The sequence below is a fragment of the Rhea americana genome, unplaced genomic scaffold, assembly GCF_003343005.1.
Source record: "Rhea americana isolate MKP2758 unplaced genomic scaffold, rheAme1 scaffold_129, whole genome shotgun sequence".
Taxonomy (NCBI): Eukaryota; Metazoa; Chordata; class Aves; order Rheiformes; family Rheidae; genus Rhea; species Rhea americana.
The window spans coordinates 2,220,686-2,240,194 of NW_028185361.1; the positions used below are offsets into that span (position 1 = coordinate 2,220,686).

Below are 19,509 nucleotides of genomic sequence, written 5' to 3' on the forward strand. Positions count from 1 at the left end.
AAAAAGAAAAAGAAAAAAAGAGAGAGAGAGAGAAAGAGAAGGTTGTTTCTTTCTCCCTAGAAAAGTAAATTCCCCTCCCTGTGTAAAGGCCCATGCTGCAGAGATACAGGCTAAACAAGATCCAGCCCTGCACCATCATCAGCTTTTCTCTACTTTGGAAGTGTCATGCCCTTAAATCAGTTACTTAAGTGCCACAGAAAAGACAGAATCCTATTTTTTTTTCTATTGTTACATTTTTTATCTTGACAGAGCCCCAACCTTAAAGTTGTTACAGTTCAAGATTTTAGAAAGATGTTTTATAGTTTGTACTATAAAACAGATATTTTCATAATTCTTTTGTATCCCTATATRTGAAGCCCCTAGTTTTAAAGAGACAGCATTTAATGCTGCTCTATAACGCTGCTCTCACTACATGTAAACATTAACAATGTTGTTGTGTAATTGTGCTATTCATTATTTAATTGTGCACATCACCACACAGTGTACAAGAAAAAGATACAAACAGAACTGATCTCTTATCTTTATTATAGTTTACATGAGCTACTATATATATATAGTATACTATATAGAGAGTAGCTACTATATATATATATATATACACACATGTATATATATACATACATATAAATATTTAATTGGATATTTATGGCAATACAATGTATTGCTTCACCATACGTGAAATGAGCTCAAACCATCTGTCTCCAATTATGTCCTCTTGGTCTTAACCTTGCATTACTAGTGACATTTCTATGCCCCAGAACAAATTATATGAAGCTCTTCAACAGTGCTCCTCCAGTGGACCTGCACCTTGAATTTGGTTGGGATATTTCTTTACCACAACAGCTAGTTTAAATAATTCAGGAAAAAGGAGAAACAACAACAAAAATTACTACCAGTGACAAAGAAATATTACCTACAAATTAAATTATTGTAATTTCATTGCCATTGTCACCTATTTTAAAAGGCATACAATCTAAAGTCAGTGAGAATTAGGTCACAGATTTAAAGGGAATCAGGGTTAGGTTCAATGATGCAGTATTCTATTTTCTAAATAAAATGAAGAAACAAGTAATACAGTATACCAAGTATATCAGTCTTCACATCAAATCAAAAATGGAAATCCTAAAAGTCTTAAAAATAGTTTCAGTAAATTGGTTATGCAGAAATCAAGATTGAATTCTGAGTAGAAATATATATATGTTCCATGAATTCAATATACTGGTAGTCCCAGTTAAGTTACTGCTACAATTCATTCTGTAGTAGTTTCTTGAATAAGGCTGCTACACAATTCTGCTAGACAGCAGTATATTAGCGTGTGCCATCACATTAAGCAGTTTCAGACACCACGAAGTGTGCCAAATTATACCAGCTGAAGTTTTCATCTTGCTTCAGGAATTTTTCCATTTTCTTTAATACTGAATTTGAGATTTTTTTTTTTTATTATTTTATTTTTTTAAACATGCCACTAATACTAATGTCAGCTTAGACAGATTTACCAGTTTATTCAGGTTATATTCACACACTGAGTTCTCTTTCAGTAGAACAGGTCTGACCAAACTGCACATTTGTATTCAGGAACATATGTTTCCACAGACAGCCCCAAATGCTGTTTAGTGTATGCATATTTTATTTTAATATTATGCCAACCACATCCTACTGAATGAAGTATCTGCAGGGGGGAAACATGCATACATGATTCTCTTTATTCCTTTTGTTCTTTAAATCTCCATAAAGTAAGAAAGAATTGATAAATATGTCATTTCATGCTGAAAGGTCTCTACCTTTGTTCTTACGTAGGTCACTACCATCCCTTCTTTATTAATAGCTGGACAGTAGAATCTTCTCAGCAGAAGGAATAGATACAGTGAAATAAAATTTAACTAATATAGTAGGAAACTTCTAAATCATTCTGCTGAAAAAGCATCAAAAGATATATTACATCCCCATACGTAACATGGAGATCAAAGGGCTATAAAGACATAACGGCTGAGTGTCTCCCTTCCTTGTGGACATGCTTCGTGGTATATCAAGTGCTACTAGCAAGCACAGTCCTTAAGAGGAACACATTTTCTGAGCATGACACACACACACAAGAAAGCAAGTTACAATGACTGACAGCAATTAATCACTGCAACAATTAAGCTGAAATAATATCCACACTTTTCAACTTTTTTTTTTAGCATGTATAGGATGAGGTAAAATGGTTGTATGATGTTTTAAGACTTGGAATATTACCTGCTTTACTCACATATATAAGAAATAATAATAAACATGGCATATTATCGAATACATAGGGTGATACTAAAAATCCTCAATTATTTTAGTGAATTATCATTAATGTTTTGAGAATAAAAAATTAATTTCTTCATCCTTACAGTTGAAGTTTTCTTATTGCATGGCAATGAACTACTATTTACAAATAAAATCTTGAAACTTATGTTAGAGTTCACGAATCTTAAATTCATCATTTTCAAATCACTTAATTACTTACGTTAAAGTCTACAGATAAAAAAAATCAAATTAAGATAGGTTTACTTTAGTTGGAAATTGTTAAAAACTTTGAAAAACTCCTTCTTGAGACAGTATAATGATTCACACGGCACTCTTCAAGAACTTACACAGGTTTATCATAAATACATATTGTAAAGGTAATAGGCAATATATAAAAATGTCATTTGTCTTCTGAATGTTATTCTGTTACACACTCAAAGAACTTCCACACTTTGTCAAGATAAAAAGAAGATAACATAGCTACAGAACTTGGAAGTAGAAGGTGGTATGAATTTTGGAAAAAGTCCTTGAAAATCATCTAACACCTAATGAAAATAGCTGAATCAAATAGAAATTTAAAAATCAAATTAGACAAAAGTTAGTTGAGAAAGGGGACAGAATTATGAAAGAATACATCTCTTTCCTTGTGCCACTGAGATACATACTAAATTGCATTCATATGGTTGGTTGGGAGTTAGTTACGATTTCATTACAAGAAGATATAAAGGTCGTCACAGAGTTAACTATACAGGAGCAGAAAGGGAGATCATAGGAAAGTCTGACTAAGGTGAAAAATAAAGCAATCCTAGCGATGTTCATCAAGAAGCAAATCTACACATAAAGGCTTGTATATCAAGAACCTGTATATCAGAAAGTCCTATACATTGATATCCAAGCTACTAGGAAAAATAGAATTTAAAACATTTAAAAAAACACTTGCAGTTTTAAAGCTCTATTGAGTCTCTCTGCACATCTCAAGGTAAGATGGTTTCTTTGCAGTTGATTCAATAATACAACAAAGATCTCGCACGAATCTGGATTTACCAAGAAGCCTTTCAGTATTCTTGAATGAAAACTGAGAGATCGTAGAAGGTCTTAAACCAACAGGGATAAGTGGCATGCAAGTACATATGCTTAATAATCACATACTGTAATTACACAATAATTCAATTTTTCCTCTAAATTACACATCAATAAATCTTTACCACTGCACTATAAATTCCAAGGTCATGGACAGAGGTGTTTATTAATATAATTACAAAGCAGCAATAATACTATTAAGCTTTTAAATCCAGATATTGTTCATTTTCTTTTTTTTGTCTCTCTAAAGGGAGTAAAAAAGTTCCTACAAATGGAGCACCCAGAAAGCATCAAAAGTTACTTTTGATACAATTACCATAAAAATATTCTGCTTTTTTCAATTATTTTGTTAAAGTATTTTTCTTCTTTTAAATTAAATGTACGACAGAATGTCAGATTTTTTTTTTAACACCACAGTGCAGCAGAGACTCCAAGGTAACAAGCAACTCCCTAAATGAACGATATTACTACACAGTAAAGATGTAAATGAAGCATTCTAGATCTCACCATGTGTTAGTCATTAATGTATTAAACCAACCCCCTGCAATATCTAAACCATCTATTCAGAAACAAATTTAGTCCGAACTATTGTTACTGGCAATTCTTGTTTCCACATACGTTCCTAGACAGATTTGTACCTGCCTTAGTTACCAACCTTCCTCTGTAAATTACTGCAAAGGTACTTGAGTGCACAAGCGCTAAAATGACTCTTGAAATTAAGATACTTCATCAAATCAGACTAGCATGACCAAACAATTTCACAATTTTATTAGAAAGGAGTATCTATGATTAACTGGAAACCAACTAGTTACAATTAGCTCTCAAATATTAACTCCAGTAATCTTACGTCATCATGACTTATTCTATGATGTTGCCTTTCAGAGCCCAATTACACTCAAATTGTTATTATATGGTGAGACCAACTGCACTAGTTATCTTAAACTATTTGACACACTAAAAACAAAATATGACTTTTTAAACATAAAATTGAAATGGTTGTCTTTATAACATCTACACCTGATTAGATTGACTGCAAATGTAATAAGCTGATAATTCCATTAGTTATTTTCTCACTGTAAAGTAGATGGAATTTTAGACAGTATTTTATTATTTTCTTGCTATATAAAGCCAGTTTAGTATAAATTTGCCCAAGAAAATCAGGCTGCATAACACCGAGTAATATTTTTAAACAAGACTTAGTAGTAAAATTCTGCAGTAAGAAAACTTTAAAAAATAATAAAAAATGTAGTGTAAGTATTCAAATTCCAGTGTAAAATCTTTATGGTGTTCAAAGTACAATGAATTATTACTGACACATCCAACTCCAAATCTGGACAGGAGAGCAACTGCGGAAGAACTAAACAGCATAGCAAAACGGTAAAGTCCATATTGTGAAATAAGAGATTCTAACTGAATTGTGCTTATGCAATTCTTACTAGATAATTTGAATTGGTGAACTGAACTTTACAATAACGCAAATAATGCACATACTATAACCAAAATTATAAATTCATTTCTTTTCTCATTCTGCTTTTTGCTTATGAATTTTCCAGAAAGACTAACTCAGAAAAGAAGGTCTTAACACAGACCTTTAACAACTTAGTTACCAGTAGGAAGAATTCTTCATTGATAACTGTGGTGCAAATCCGATACTTTCTTAAACGCCATATACTGACCTCAGTCCCTCCAGGCAACTCCCACTGATACTGATGAATGTTCCATGCACACAGCAAAGAAAATACACATACTTTCTAGTAAGATTGTTAGGTAAGTTCAGTGAGGGAAAGYAGGGGATCAATTTTCTTAATGAGGTGATCTCTACAGTGGAAAAAAAGCAGAATAACTCTTAGATCCTCAATGTAATAAATGCTTCTCTGGCTAGCCAGAGAAGGAAAGAACAGTGCAACAGAACACAAAGAGCTACTTACAAAATGCTTGACAGAGTTGCCTAGAATGTTTCTTGGTGATAAATAATTGTAATATACAAGTTTGTGATGTTAAAAAAAATTAGTGAGACAATAAAACAAACAAAAACTTTTATGGGCAGACTATAAAAAAGAAGGTCTTTTAAGGTGAAGTTTAAGTTTAGATAGCAGAAGATAGAGTAATAATACAGTCTTATTCACAGGAAAGAAATGCAGAAAGGAAGTTCYGTATTTACAGGTCCTATCCATAAAAGGATTCTTCATATTTGACCCTCCTGCTACATAAGAAAGCAGCTGCTGGGAAAGGCTCTCTCTTCTCATATACCTAAATTCCCTCCAAAATACCATTCAACCTTTAAGCAAAGAAAGCACAAAGGGTGAGCTCCAGAGCAAGTCTTCAGCTGGCTGAAGCCTTTGAAGAGTGTCTGTCTAAAAAGTTATCATTACTGGAAATTACATACCAGAGAAGGAAGTGATCATATGCTATTATTTTGCAAATAAATAGTGTAGCACAAACAAATAAATACAGGACAAAACTCTCTAACCTGTAATCTGTGATAAGAAAACACATAATCTCTTTTGACTAAGAATACGGCAGGTGGCAATACTAATTTATATTTAATTTTTAGCAACACTATAAATTATTTAGGTGTTCAGAACGGAGTACGGAAACTTTATAAAAATATTTAATTAACGAATTATGAATTTTAGACTCTAATTCAGAAAGGAGCTTGTTTGTCTCTAATATGCTAAACCTAATAAATATTGTCTATTAAGTTACATACTAGTAAGTAATCAACCATATTACCTTCTTCAAAGAATAACCTTTAAGTTAATAGGATAACACACAGAAATACATTTTTTTGCAAAAGTGACAAATAAGTTTCTGTAAATCAACAGTATCCCAAAGGGTATCCAAATCTTGACAATCTTTCCAACTCAAAATACCAAAAAAATATATCAAATCTATTAACTTGTTTTTATAGTGACTGTAACCTATTCTATTTAGTCTTGCAGTTCTATTTGGGGAAAATAAAAATCACTTGCTCTTCCTCATGTAAGTGAAACCATTTAACCTTTCTGTAAGTTACAACACTGAAATCATCTGCAGAAACTGCTATCTATAAAACTGACTTGCAAAGCATGTGCAAATAGAAGGAATTGTATAAATAAYTGAAATGATTCTCCAGGGAAAATATGTGGCTATAAATGTCTGAAGAGGAAAAGCAACAAAAAGCAGCTAATTCTGCAGCACTTTCACCACACCAAAGAGCCTGCTCAGGAAAAAATTTCTAATTTTAACAAAACTAACAGAACAGTCCCACCCTCCATCAAAGTCTAGTTTAGCTGGATGTGATTGGTTAGTCAAGTCTTCCATACTTTCTGAATACAAGATACATATATAATTTATAATAATTTAAACAAAATTATAGTGAAAACTAGTCCTCCAAACCTTTCTATTAGAAAAAAATGTTTTTTGTGAGTGCGATCAAAGCATTTGGATGAGATTCTTTCTCATTTAGGCTGTCATAAATCAATGGCAGCTTCTCGAACCTCAACAGAGTAAAACTTAATGAAGAGTAAATGAGAAAAGAATCTAGTCAGGGTATTTCCTCTAAAACAGGTATTTAAGACTATTTTGAGGCATATCTGTAGCAAGTCACATGATTTAATATATATTGTACTTGAAACATGAAATGCACATAGAGTTTTTTACAAGACACTTTCCCATACATAAAAACTGTCTTTTAAAGCTTTAATTACATGAACAAAAATCCCTAAAAGGAAATAAATACAAATATACATAGTGCTTGCCAACAGGAAGGAAAGGATTTTATTTGAATTATGATATGCTTGTATTAAGAGCAAAAATTATATCTACTATGGATGCTTGTTTAGCATATGTGTAAAAATCTCTCTACAAAGACAAAGGAAACAGAGTTTAGCAACTTAACTCATCTAATAAAAAAAGTGGAGTAGAAGGGCTGCTCAGTTCTAGCTGACCTTGAAACGTAATTGGCTACCTTGAGTGTCTCTATAGTATATGCCATTAAGCAGATAAAAATAAATGGGATTAAAATCTGAACCGATAAAGCTAAGAAATTAAGCACTACTCCTTTAATAAGCCTACTTTATGAAAGTATGTGAATAACAAGGTATCTCCTTACTGATTACTATGAAAGTATGGATAAGTTTCAAAATAAGTTATCAAAAGTAAAAACATCTAATATTTTCTTCTATATTTCCCCTTCTTCCCCACTGAGAAACTATGAATGCAGACTTCAAGGTAAGTTCTTCATTCAGCTTTTACTCCTTGATCAGTTTGATATTCATGTGAAATATCACTTTCACACCACCTCCACACCACACATACTCTGCAGGGTTGTAAATGTTTAGTTTAGTCTGATGCTATTTTGTAATTTAAGATGAAATATTTTCCTTCTGTGGAACATCTTTCTTCTCCCTGTTTATGTACTACTTAGGACTTACCAAAGTTTATCAAACTGTAGGAACACTATGTCTTAAAAAGGTCTAGGTGAAGATGAGGTTGTTTAACATTACTGCAAAATAACAACTACAAAAAAGTATTTTAAATCACAAAAAAAGGTTTACCTAAGAGGAAGTGTCTGGCAGTTAAAATATCAGGGTGAAGCACAGACCACTTCTGTCTATCACATTAAGCCATGAATACAGTGGGATTCCAGTAAACTGAAGAAAAGCTTATGATAAAGACTTTTTATTGAACTTTAAAAAACATGTGATGTGGTAGATCTTAAAATTAGAAAAAAATCTTTCTTCTACCCCTTGGAATCAAAGTAGTTTGTGTCAGACTACAATTTGGATTTAGGAGGTTGTGTTCAGTATACATTTCAAACTCTTTTTTGGGTTGTTTTATATAGATACTGTAAAATGCATTGAGGAAAAACTAAGGAGAGATGATGATTTAGGAATTACGAATTATAAAGTCACACATCTTTGATATAAAGATCACAGAGCTCCAGATTATTAACATGTGTTGCTGTGTTACCACAACCGATCTTTGTTCCTTCCTTGATACGGTCACTGATACAGACTTTTACAACCATATGTGATATTATGCTAATCCTGAGAGTAAACATCACAAACGAATCGGAGACAGCAGTCAATGTTCTCATCCTTGAATTAAAGTTATTACTAGCTTGAATTGCTGCTGTTACCACAGTGCAATTATGTGATAACAAGCCTACAATCTCCAGTTGGTTCAAAACTCTTCCACAGAAAGAACTGAGAACTTTGGAATGRTACATTTAGAAAAAATCAAGCTAGTATATCTGTAAGTCGTAAAAATAAGTTTCAATTTTAAGGTTTATTTTATTCACTTTTTTTAGATTTCATACCATAGCAGCTAGATAACTATACCACATCATATCTTTATAGAGTTCAGTTAGTTATACTCAAGCAAGTGCTTTACACTAAATCATAGTGTTCCAAAAAGCAACAAAAACAAGGACTTTGATATGAGAGTTTTTGACTCTCATATTCTCAAAAAATTGTATCAAGATTTTTATTAATAAAACTTGTAAGAGATGAAATCTAATTCAGTAATTTTTAACCCATGTAATACATTTCTTTAAAACACCATCCTGAATATTAACAATTTTCTTCTTGTTTGATCATCACTGAACAAACACACAGGAATGTTTATGTATAAAGTATCATATGGTAAAATGCAGCAACATATAAAAAGCAGACTCTAATGAAAATTTCAAATAACACTTTTCTCCTACTCCTTCTCTTCTTTACAATCCTAACATCCTTCAAAAATTTTGAGTCAAATATTTCCTAAAGAAATTTAAGCACAAGTCTAATGACTTAATATACGCTAGTTAAATCTGAAACAAAGACGTGGTAGCATTAACAAGCTAAATACTTACTTAAACATTAGATAAGTTTAACCAATTCTTATATTAAAATATAATGCCAACAGTTGGAGGATGAAGATGGAGAAAGACCAAAAAAGGCAACAGGTAAATTGTAAATCTCAGTATCTTTCACCCTTAGTGAGGTACATTCATTTAGTAAATACAAATACTAGTAAAAAAACCCTTCTTGATATTAATAATTCTATGATATTCTTTCAGCTTTCTCAACTGTACACCACTCCAGACTAACTCTTTGCTGCAGTTCACCTGCCTTGATATCAGTGTTACCAAAGGCTTTGATAACAAATTCTTTTTCCTCATTATTCATCATGTCTGGGAAAAAAGTCTAAAACTAGATTAAGGAGGACATCTTCTTCTGTTCGTCCAGCATATTCTAAACAATGGCAAATATAGTCTTAACACTATTCAGGAAACAGCTAATTCAAATTTTAAAATATTCTAATGATCTTTATCGAAAAACTGCTATTCCCCTATTTTTTCCATCAATTTTCCTTTGGTCTCCAAACACCTCATGATAGCTAAGTAGTGTACACAAACCACTCTCAATATCAAAAAAAGTAAATTATATCTTAAAGTTTCATCTTCAAAGTACATTCTTAGTACCTTAAAATCCCAATAGATGTAGTATACATTCACCTACTCTTAAGAGTATTATTTGCACAAGAACTGTGAGATTTGCTGCATTTGCCAAAAGGTAAATTGCTGGTATCTATTGTAGAAAGATGATCATCTTACCTTTACAGTTTCACTTAAGATTTGGTTTTTGTCCCTTTCTTCACTGGAGTGCAGTTCTAGTTTATTATTTAACTCCTGTAGCTGTTGGGCCTGTTCATTCAAAAGCATTTGTGCCTGATGCTCGCGATGTAATGCATGATTTAATTCTTCACATGCACTTTCAAACCTCTCACTGGTGATCAATTTCTGATAAAGGAAATAAATTATGTTTGATTGTGTAACTGTATTTATCTGTTTATATGCCTGACCTTTAGAGTTCCATTTAATAATACAACATTCTAGTACAAAAGCATGCTCAGGCGATACTCGTTTTTTTAAATATGAAGACAAGCTAAGCACCGAATGGCAATTTCATTCATCATATTTTTTCAAGAAAGCACTCAGGCTACTGTAAACAATATGTATTAATTAGTCTATCCAAACCTAACACCGTAGGTTGTAAAGAATTATTACTAATGAAGAAAAAAATACGCATGTGCAGAACTGTAAGGGAATAAAACTTGTTAAAAACAAAACTGAAGACAATTAGACATACTTGTTCATGAGTCAAAGAGCCATTCTACCAGCTAGGAATAGGAAGGAGAATAGATACACTTTTTATATGAGAAAGTAAAACTACAGAGTACTTTGTCTGTTTCCATCTGCTGATAAGAGGATATGAACACTTACTTTGCTATGGAATGGCAGTCAATAGAAGAGGATGCAAAATAGTTTACATATATCAGGAACGGATACACAGAAAAATAGTGGATGAAAAGCAATTACTTTAGTTCACAGTTCATTTAACTGTTCTAAAGTTACATTTAGCTTTGAAAATTCTATTTAAAATATTGTAAGACTTGCATGCCTGAAAACCTGCCACATTTGATGAACACAGTTGGAAAAACAACACAATCTCTATCTAAAAGTCTTACTTTTCCCAATATCCTTAAATTGTCAAAATGACCTTACCGAAACATACTACATATGCTCTGTTCAGCCCCTTTCCTTTATCCTCCTTTCTCTTTTGTTAAGAGAACCACATTTTCAAGAGAATATACATGTTTTAATATCATGTATAAAAAGATACAAAATCATCTATTAACTATGCTGGGTTTGGAAGTGTTTTGATGGGGTCACAATGATAGATCTACCAAAGAGCTCTCAGGATCAACTTAGGGCACAGCTACAGTAAATACTGCGCATTCTGGGCTATGGCTATTTCAGATATACTGAGGCACCTGTAAGAACAGATAGGAATATTTAGCCATTCACTTTCTCAGACTGCTCAGATGTGACCAATTCCAAATGCACCCTACAGAAAGTAAGAGGAGGAAAGATGCCAGTGGGTCTCCAACATCCTGAAAAAGTGCAGGTTGCTCCCCTCCTACAGGGACTGAAGGCAAATCATAAAATCACAGAATGGTTGAGGTTGGAAGGAACCTCTGGAGATCATCTAGTCCAATCCCCCTGCTCAAGCAGGGTCACCTAGAGCATGTTAGACAGGGTTGCATTCAGGCGGACTTTGAACATCTTCAGCGAAGGAGGGTCCACAACCTCTCTGGGCAACGACAGGGAACAAATTGACAATCTGGCAGAATAACACATTTGCACACAGAGAAAYCCAGCCATAGAGCAGTGAGGATAAATCCCTCAAGCACTGTGTCTTTTCCCTGCTATGCTGCAGCTTTATAGTGGTTAAGCAACCTTTTTCTAGTCTCTCTTCACACCTGCCAGATGGTGCTATTTACAGGTTACTGCACCCATAGTGCTGAAGTAAACCCTTTAGCTCTAGCAAAGGATAAGAGGGACTTGGTGCATATAGGCTATTAAGAACGTAGAAAGGAGATTTTTTTTGATAAATTCCCTCCTACAAGTAAACTGAAAGCTACAGTAAAAGACTTACTGTAATATTCAGGAATATCAGTGCAGAGTTCAAGTATTATATTTATGTTTCATGAGCTTGTCATGAACGTATTTATTAAACCTCTGCATTTTAGCTGACTCTACTCTTTTGAAGTAACATCTATAATTCTTCTGCTAGTATATAAGCCACACCAACTGCTTCAACCTATGGAAGAAACCCTGGGTTACTGAAGACCAGACATGTAATTTACATGGAATACCTCACTGTGCAAATCAAAGAGAAACACCCATGGAAAGAAAACTATTTTAAATACATCTGGCTTATAGTTCAGTGACATTTACAACAAAAGTTTTCTGGAAAATTCCGTTAATAGTAGATTGGTTTTATACTTGTTTTTCTAAAGAACACAAATCAAAATATGTGTAAGAAGGTCTCTCCCATAAGCAGTCTTTTCTAAATCAAATATACTTACAGATTGCTTGAACATATTTAATTGTTCTTGCAGGCTCTGGGCTTTGTCAGCTTCTTTTTTCATCTCATTCAAATTCCGTTTGAATTCTGCAAGTTCTAAGCGTAGTGAACGGCGTTCCACCTCTGCTGTATGAAGCCTTTGTGTAAATTCAAATATTTGCTTCTGCAAGAATGCTATGCTTTTCTGTTAGTAAATGGAAACAATTTTGTGTGTTATAGAATGTGCTATTTTAGCAATAAAATCAATCACATTTAATACCTAAGCAAATGAGAGAAAGTTGTCATTTGCTCTCAGTATCTCAAATACATACACAAATGTGAACCAGCTTCATCTACTATTGAGGGTTACTGAAAAATTTGTTCTCAAGAAAGTATCAATTTTCAAGGAAGTTGTATGATGAAAGAGAGATTCTGAGCGAAAAGAAGTTTATCTTTTCATTTCTATTACTGGGGAAAGGCACAGAAACTTTATTTAAAGAATAGTAAGCAGGAGAGAGACAAAGACCGTTAACCTTTAAATTAAGTAGAGTAACAGATTTGTTATTATAAAGCATATACAATTTTGATAGAACTTAAAACATAATTCATGGAAAATACATATTCTTTTTTCCTAAATTTTTTTACTATAACAATAAAAATAAGATCTATTCAGGGCCTTTTGTGCCCGTGGTGTTGTAAATAAAGTTATGTTTTCTATATAGGACTTCAATGTAACTGACCTATATAGAATTCAAAATAAAATTAACGATATTATCAAGAGAGCTCTACCATAATATTTAGGCTGTCAACCTACTGTTTCCAGGAAATATCACTATAAATATGCATACCATAATGGGTAGTCTGTCATATAATCCAGCTTTTAGGGCCTGAACATTTATTTTATGAAGTCCACGAGCCAGCCTCTGTACCAAGGAGTCCTTCTCCACATAAGTAATGTTTCTGCTGCTGTCTAGCGGAACAGTCTCCATTATTACATTAAGCTTCTCCATAAGTTTTGAAAAAGAGTTTCTGGCTGCACTTACAAGCAAATGTCCAGAAAGCCAGGAATTTGGATCTTCAAAAAATAACAACACAAGAAAGAAACATTAAGTTGATTACTATTCTCATCTGGGAGGATGGGGTAACAAGTAACATCTCTCTGAATGTACTGTGTGGGAAATTTCCATTAAACTAGGCGTGGAAGAGCAAGCTCATGGGATTTCCTCAGAGAAACTAGGACAATCTTCATAATGAACAAACTATTTCTAATAATCTTTGGATAGGAAGGGTAAGAAGGATTGTAAAGAATTGGATTTGGTTGTCAAAGAATAATTTCCCAGTTGTTTTTATATTCTCTTCCAAGAGAGAGAATTCTCTTCTTCTTAAGTCCTTCTTGGATGTTCTAACTTAGTGATTCCCAAAACACGTATGACTGAGGCAAGCTAAATGCAAACCAAGTGACAGATGTCACATGTAACCACAAAAGGTAAATCACTCTACTGTAATATTTACAATGCAAATTCTCTGAGTGTTTTCAGCCCCCACCCTTTACAGACTAAATCATTTGCTGTTCAAAACTAGTGAGGCTTGGTACCTTAATGCCATACTATTTATATTCTGAGACAAGAGAATATAATTTACCTTATTCCAAGGCAATTAAAATTTTACAGCTACAATTACTTATTTCCCCATAGGATTTTGGTAATCATCCTTCTCATATAATGGACTTAAGGCCCCAGCACACCCAACATGTCCTGCTTACTGCTAGATTCGTCAGGTCTGTAATTAATAATTGTGTTTAATGTTGATAAATAAAATTGTCAGTGCTCCTTCCACTAATTGGTATTCCAGATAACAGTTAATAGGTTTATTTATGCCTTAATAAAAGTCTTGTAATTTAGTTTTCCCTCTGCTAGGCAGGTCTTAATCTGTCATTACTTGTCTTATGATACTATCAGTGCAAGATGACAAGCATGGAAGAGCTTATTTACATTCAGTGTAAAGCAGATCTCCTGTTGCTGCAGTGAATTAAAATATTTACTTAAAAGTATGAACAGAAAAAACACAACCACAGTGACTTTAAGTGTAAAAACTCTTTATACATTATAAAGATAAAGCCAAAGGTTCAAAGTAAGCAAGATGGTTGCTATATTTAGATTAGCTCTGATTTTGATTATAAAGAATGCATCATTTATATATATGAAACCTAATCTACCCCAAGCAAGAAAAAAAAAAGCATATGATAAAGTCAAATTTTCTTTTTTCAGAGCCATCCTCCAATGTGGTTTCAAAACATCAGCTTACCTTTCATTCCTGTTTGTGAAATGATGTATTTGAGTTCATGCTCTCCAAAACCCATTCTAGTAGTAAATCTTTCCTTTCTCCATGTCTAAGATATGTCTCTTTCCATTCACCTCTAAAGCTAAAAATCTTGTCCAACATTTTCATCTTGCACTTCAGTTATCAAACATTCTTTGACACAAAAAAAGATTATTCTCCTCATATCCAGAAGAAACTGCTACTCTAATGCTTTTTTCTGCACTTGAACAAGGCTTCTTCCTTATGTTGGTTTCCCTTTACTTACCACATTAAAGGCAAACTACTTTTCAACATTTTAATACATATCACAACTTAACCCTTTTCTACCTATCTTTCAGTTTCAAAGGCCATCTCTTTTTTCCGATCATGATGACAATATTAGTTTGAAAAATAACATAAATTTCAAACTGGAACATTTGTACTGCCTTCCATGCAAGATTCCACCAAATCTTGTCTGTGATTTTTGGTAACTATTACAGCAAGGAAACTGCCAGTGAGCTATTTCTTCATTTTTCCTCCCATTATCATCTCACTAAACAGGATACAATCTGCCTGCAAAAAAGCATAATCTTTTTGTCTTGTGTGTGCAGTTCCTAGCATGGTAGGTCTTTCTGTACATGTAGAACTCTCACTTCACCTATAATAAAAATTAATTTTTAATAATAACAATTTGGGAAATTGTGTTTCAGTATTCTGAAATCATCATTCCTCTTCACTATCAGGATTCCAGTTAATCAGCCCCTGGTTGCATTTTTAGTATTTCCCCACAGCTGAAGAAACTTTCTTGGGATGGGAAACAAAAAAAGTAAAGCACCACCTCTGTTTAATTTTTAATGAACAGTGGTTTTGAGTAAAACAAAAATCTGTTGATAGGAGTCATATACTTCTTTGAAAGGTGAAATGAGAATAAAACACAATTCTACAAGTAACTATATTTACTACCAGTGAGAAGAGAATTTACACTTTCAGCATATACACTTTAAGTATATGCCCACAAACAATCAGGGAATTACAGTAAAAGTATTTAATGATCTAAGAAATGAATTACACAAATACAGTCACAGGCCAAGAAGCAATTAATTTTACATTAAATGAAGAAAAAGACAATGAAAAGTGACAAATCTTACTTCAGCGACAGATGAAAAAAGAATTCTAGTTTGCTTTGTTCTGGTGAAATAGAAAACTCAGCAAGAATGAACTCCGTATATTATACAAGACTAAAATGTTCATGCTAAGCTTCAAAGATTCTGTGTATGTTACAGCTGATGACATTTGTATTCAAACAAACTTAACCTTTTATTTCTCTGATTTACTGTAACACAGCTTCTGTTAAAAAAAGACTAAGCTTACCAAAAACATATTTTAAAGAACTATTCAAGCTGAAGTTGAGATTATTCCAAGACAACATGTCAGAATGTAAACCAAACTACTAATGAGCAGAGCAGAGGAAAATGATCATGAATGTCAAAAATATATGAAAAAGATTGTTTCTCAAATGTGCCAGGAATGTGCCAATCTCTTCCCTTTTACCTTAAAGCACCACAGAGCACAACCCACAAGTTCCACTGTTATCTGACTGATCTGAATTTGGTTCCTTTCAATTGCCTCAAATGCCTCCTCRGAACCTGTGCATCTTTTGTCTTAACACACTAAGCCATTCCACATCCTATCATAGCACTGTCTTGTGCCTACTCTCTCCTGTGATTTGTAGTTTAATCTGAACCAGAACTGACTGACTTTCAAGATCTAAACAGAGTAGATTCCTCTCAGTTGCTTATTTACATACAAAAAAAAATCAAAATCATTTAAGTGAATTTGTGAGTTAAATCCCTACTTGAAATATGATTTACATAACACAAAAGAACACATATCTTTGAGTCTTAACTATGCAACTCTTTTTTCAAATATATTTCTTCCAACTCTCATTACTTTGGTACTTCCAGGAATTTCATCTCTAACTCATATTTATTAAAATTTGGTGAACCAGAGGTTCTTAAGAAAGGTCGATCCCACAAGCAACAGAATCCCATGTAATACATGGGCAGTTAGATTTTGGGGTTCTGTGAAAATGACTTAAATAGAGAGGAGCTATGAAAGACTTATCAAACTGCAGCCCTAACTTTATCAGCATGGCTCTCGCTAATTCTGAGCATCAAAACTGTATAGAGTACAGAAATTTGGGTCCATCAGAAGTCTCATATATTTCAATACAGGAAAAATATCATGAGGTTTGGAGTACAAAAATTAGTCATTTCAGTACCATGATACTGTCACAATTCTCACCCTTGATTCTCTTTCAATCTGCTGTTCTTGTTCAGCTGCCTATACACAGCAACACTTGCAGTATCTCCTCTGTAAGTATTTTGAAACACAGTTCAAACACTGTTTTGTAAGGATGCAAATTTAAATTACTGAAAAGCTAGATGACCCAAGAAAAGTTTCTGAAACTAATTCAAAACTCTTGATTCAATGGCTGACTTCTAGAACTAGCCTACTGTTCAGGCTTGAACTGTATCACATTCTCTTTGTCCTATAATTTCCTTTTATTTATGTAAATTATGCTTCCTTTCTTCCAATATTCTTTATTCTGTCACAAAATTGTTTGGAATTATCAGGAAATGGAGAACAACTAAGGATGACTTTAGTGCAGAAGAATCAAATGASGTCTTCTATCAATCTTCACTGCAAAGAAGTGCTTGACTAAGAAAGACATGTAATAGCTGGGAATCAAAAGATGACATTGCTAGAGAATGGTATTAAAATTTTCTGCAGGTATAGTAAGATGTGAGGAGAGACTGAGAAGATTAGGGATGCTAAAGTTAGACAGGAGACACGGTAGAGACATAAAATAAGAATGCTGTAGTGTGCGTAATTTGAGAGGTCTTTATTTCTCAAAAACAAAACAGCAAGTAAAAAAAATTTTTTTTAAACAGATGAAAAAAATACTATCAAACAGAATGGTCTTTCAGAAACCAGAAATGCTGTGGCATTAGAAATAATTAGCCTTTAATCTGATTAGCATGAATAATCAGATTAGAACAACAAAGGAGTTTTACATCATGCACAGAAAAATTTTTTGTGTCCAAATTAACTAGATGCAGGCACCGTAAGAGACGGAAAAGTGAATGAGACAGTCCTCTGATCTGCACCAACTCACACACTCCTATCACAAACAAATCACACAGTAAAATAACTGACAGATATAGAAATCCTTGTTTCCAAGACAGTTATTCTTCATTGCTCTTCCCCCACTGACTTAACAAAAGCAAATACTGGAGAACAACTGTGGTAAGGCAAAACTGGGCACTTTTCAGCAGCCCAGATCTCCTTTGCAGTATTCTGATCCTGCAGATTCTCCAAGGTGACCTGAAACTCCAGCACGAATTAAAAATTGTCTGAGAGCAGCTAAAAACCACTGAAATGCACAGTGACAATACCTATATTCAACTACAGTAAGAGAGAACTTACACCATACCTCCCCCAAAAAGATCCTGGTTACATGACTAGCTCACTGGCTTTGACAAGCTTAACATTATTAACATAAGTGTGAAAAAAAAAAATAAAGCAACTGAAAAATTTTAGGTTTCCAGTAAGACAGAAAGAAAAAGAGTGCCCAATCCCAAATTAAATATGGGTTAACATATAAAACATAGTAGGAAATTATTTATTTTTCATCAGCAGTAGTAAAGCCCCAAGGTGAATACGGCCAGTTTTGGGGTCCACAGTAAAGAAACACAAGACCAGACAGAGAGAAATGGTGTAGGCATTCTCTATCATAAAAGACTATGTTGGAATTCAGTAAAATGTTTTTCAAACTTAACAGCAGAACTAGAGACCTGGAAACTTGTGAATCCTATTTCACTGCAAGCTTTTAAAAACAGGTTAGACAAGTATCTATAAGCAAGGTGTGGACATATTTTTTTCTCTCTCTCATGACAAAGATGTCCAGAGATGATTTTAGAAGCACCCTCTACCCTTATGTTTCCCTGGCTCTATGTACAGAAATTATTAAGAATAAATATCATAACACCAATATAGAATGTTTAAATAACACAGCTCTCCAGAAGTTTGATTCAAAATAATTTATATAAAATCCTGACAAAGGAAGTCAAATAAACACTCTGATTTTTTTTTATGTCTTCTACTACAAGAATATATTTTTTTAAATTACCTGTTTTGTTAACAACATCCTGTAATTCAGCCACAGAACTGATTATTGCAGCAAGGAGGTCAGAACTAGAAAACCAGCTGAGTGCTTCAACACAGTGAACTTGTTCCTTTCTGTTTCCTGTGAAACAGAATCATATCTAGCAATAAAACCAAGTAATACAGATAAGGCACACAAATATATCTTCAGGTCTTCCAGAAATTAATCAAAAATAAGTATAAAAGCCCCCAAATTATTCTTCCTTCAGGATACTTTAGACTATATTTGCTATACTTGGACAATTTTAGCTATTAAAACAGAAAATAAAATGCATCTTCTAATCTGACAAAAGCTCTTTGTTAACCTTTGCTTTTTTAGGTAGAAGCATGAGCTGGTCTGGTTTTACAGTAATAAGAAAGGAAGTAAGGATCACACAATCTACAAAACAATGCAGAAATCCTATACTATTACTTTAGCTGAATAAAAATATAACTTTTGGCATTTCTAGTAGGAAATAAGCAAGAGGCTTATGAAAGAAGAGGAATTCTCATTAACAAAAAAATACCCTGATGGTCAGTCATATATGGAGATTACAAAGTTGTACTGTCTGAAAAGAACCACAGAGTTGTGGCAGCATCCACTTCTGCAACATGTAATGTGAAAGTCTAGAATATCAAACAGTACGAGCCCACAAGTGTAAGTGCAACTTTACGTCTGTCAGGATTATATGAAAAAATATTTTCTTTCTGGGGAGCTTCTGATATAATCTCTGACTTCAGGCAGTTATGTTCAGTTGTTACATCTGTCTTTACA

The 19,509-nt window shown here is 33.3% G+C and overlaps 1 protein-coding gene across 4 annotated transcripts in view; it reads right to left on the bottom strand.

Moving 5' to 3' along the window:
- Positions 1-19,509, bottom strand: part of CCDC171 (coiled-coil domain containing 171) — a 161,770-nt gene that overhangs the window by 74,506 nt on the left and 67,755 nt on the right. For 3 of the 4 annotated variants that reach the window (XM_085326234.1, XM_085326236.1, XM_085326235.1), the window contains 4 exons: positions 18,721-18,837; positions 13,079-13,305; positions 12,253-12,435; positions 9,935-10,120 (listed from right to left, as the gene is read on the bottom strand). In XM_085326234.1, coding sequence (XP_085182360.1) covers positions 9,935-10,120; positions 12,253-12,435; positions 13,079-13,305; positions 18,721-18,837 — 713 coding nt within the window. Of the gene's footprint in view, positions 1-5,090; positions 5,170-9,934; positions 10,121-12,252; positions 12,436-13,078; positions 13,306-18,720; positions 18,838-19,509 lie in introns of those variants that run through there. The other variant, XM_085326237.1, reaches the window with a different exon arrangement.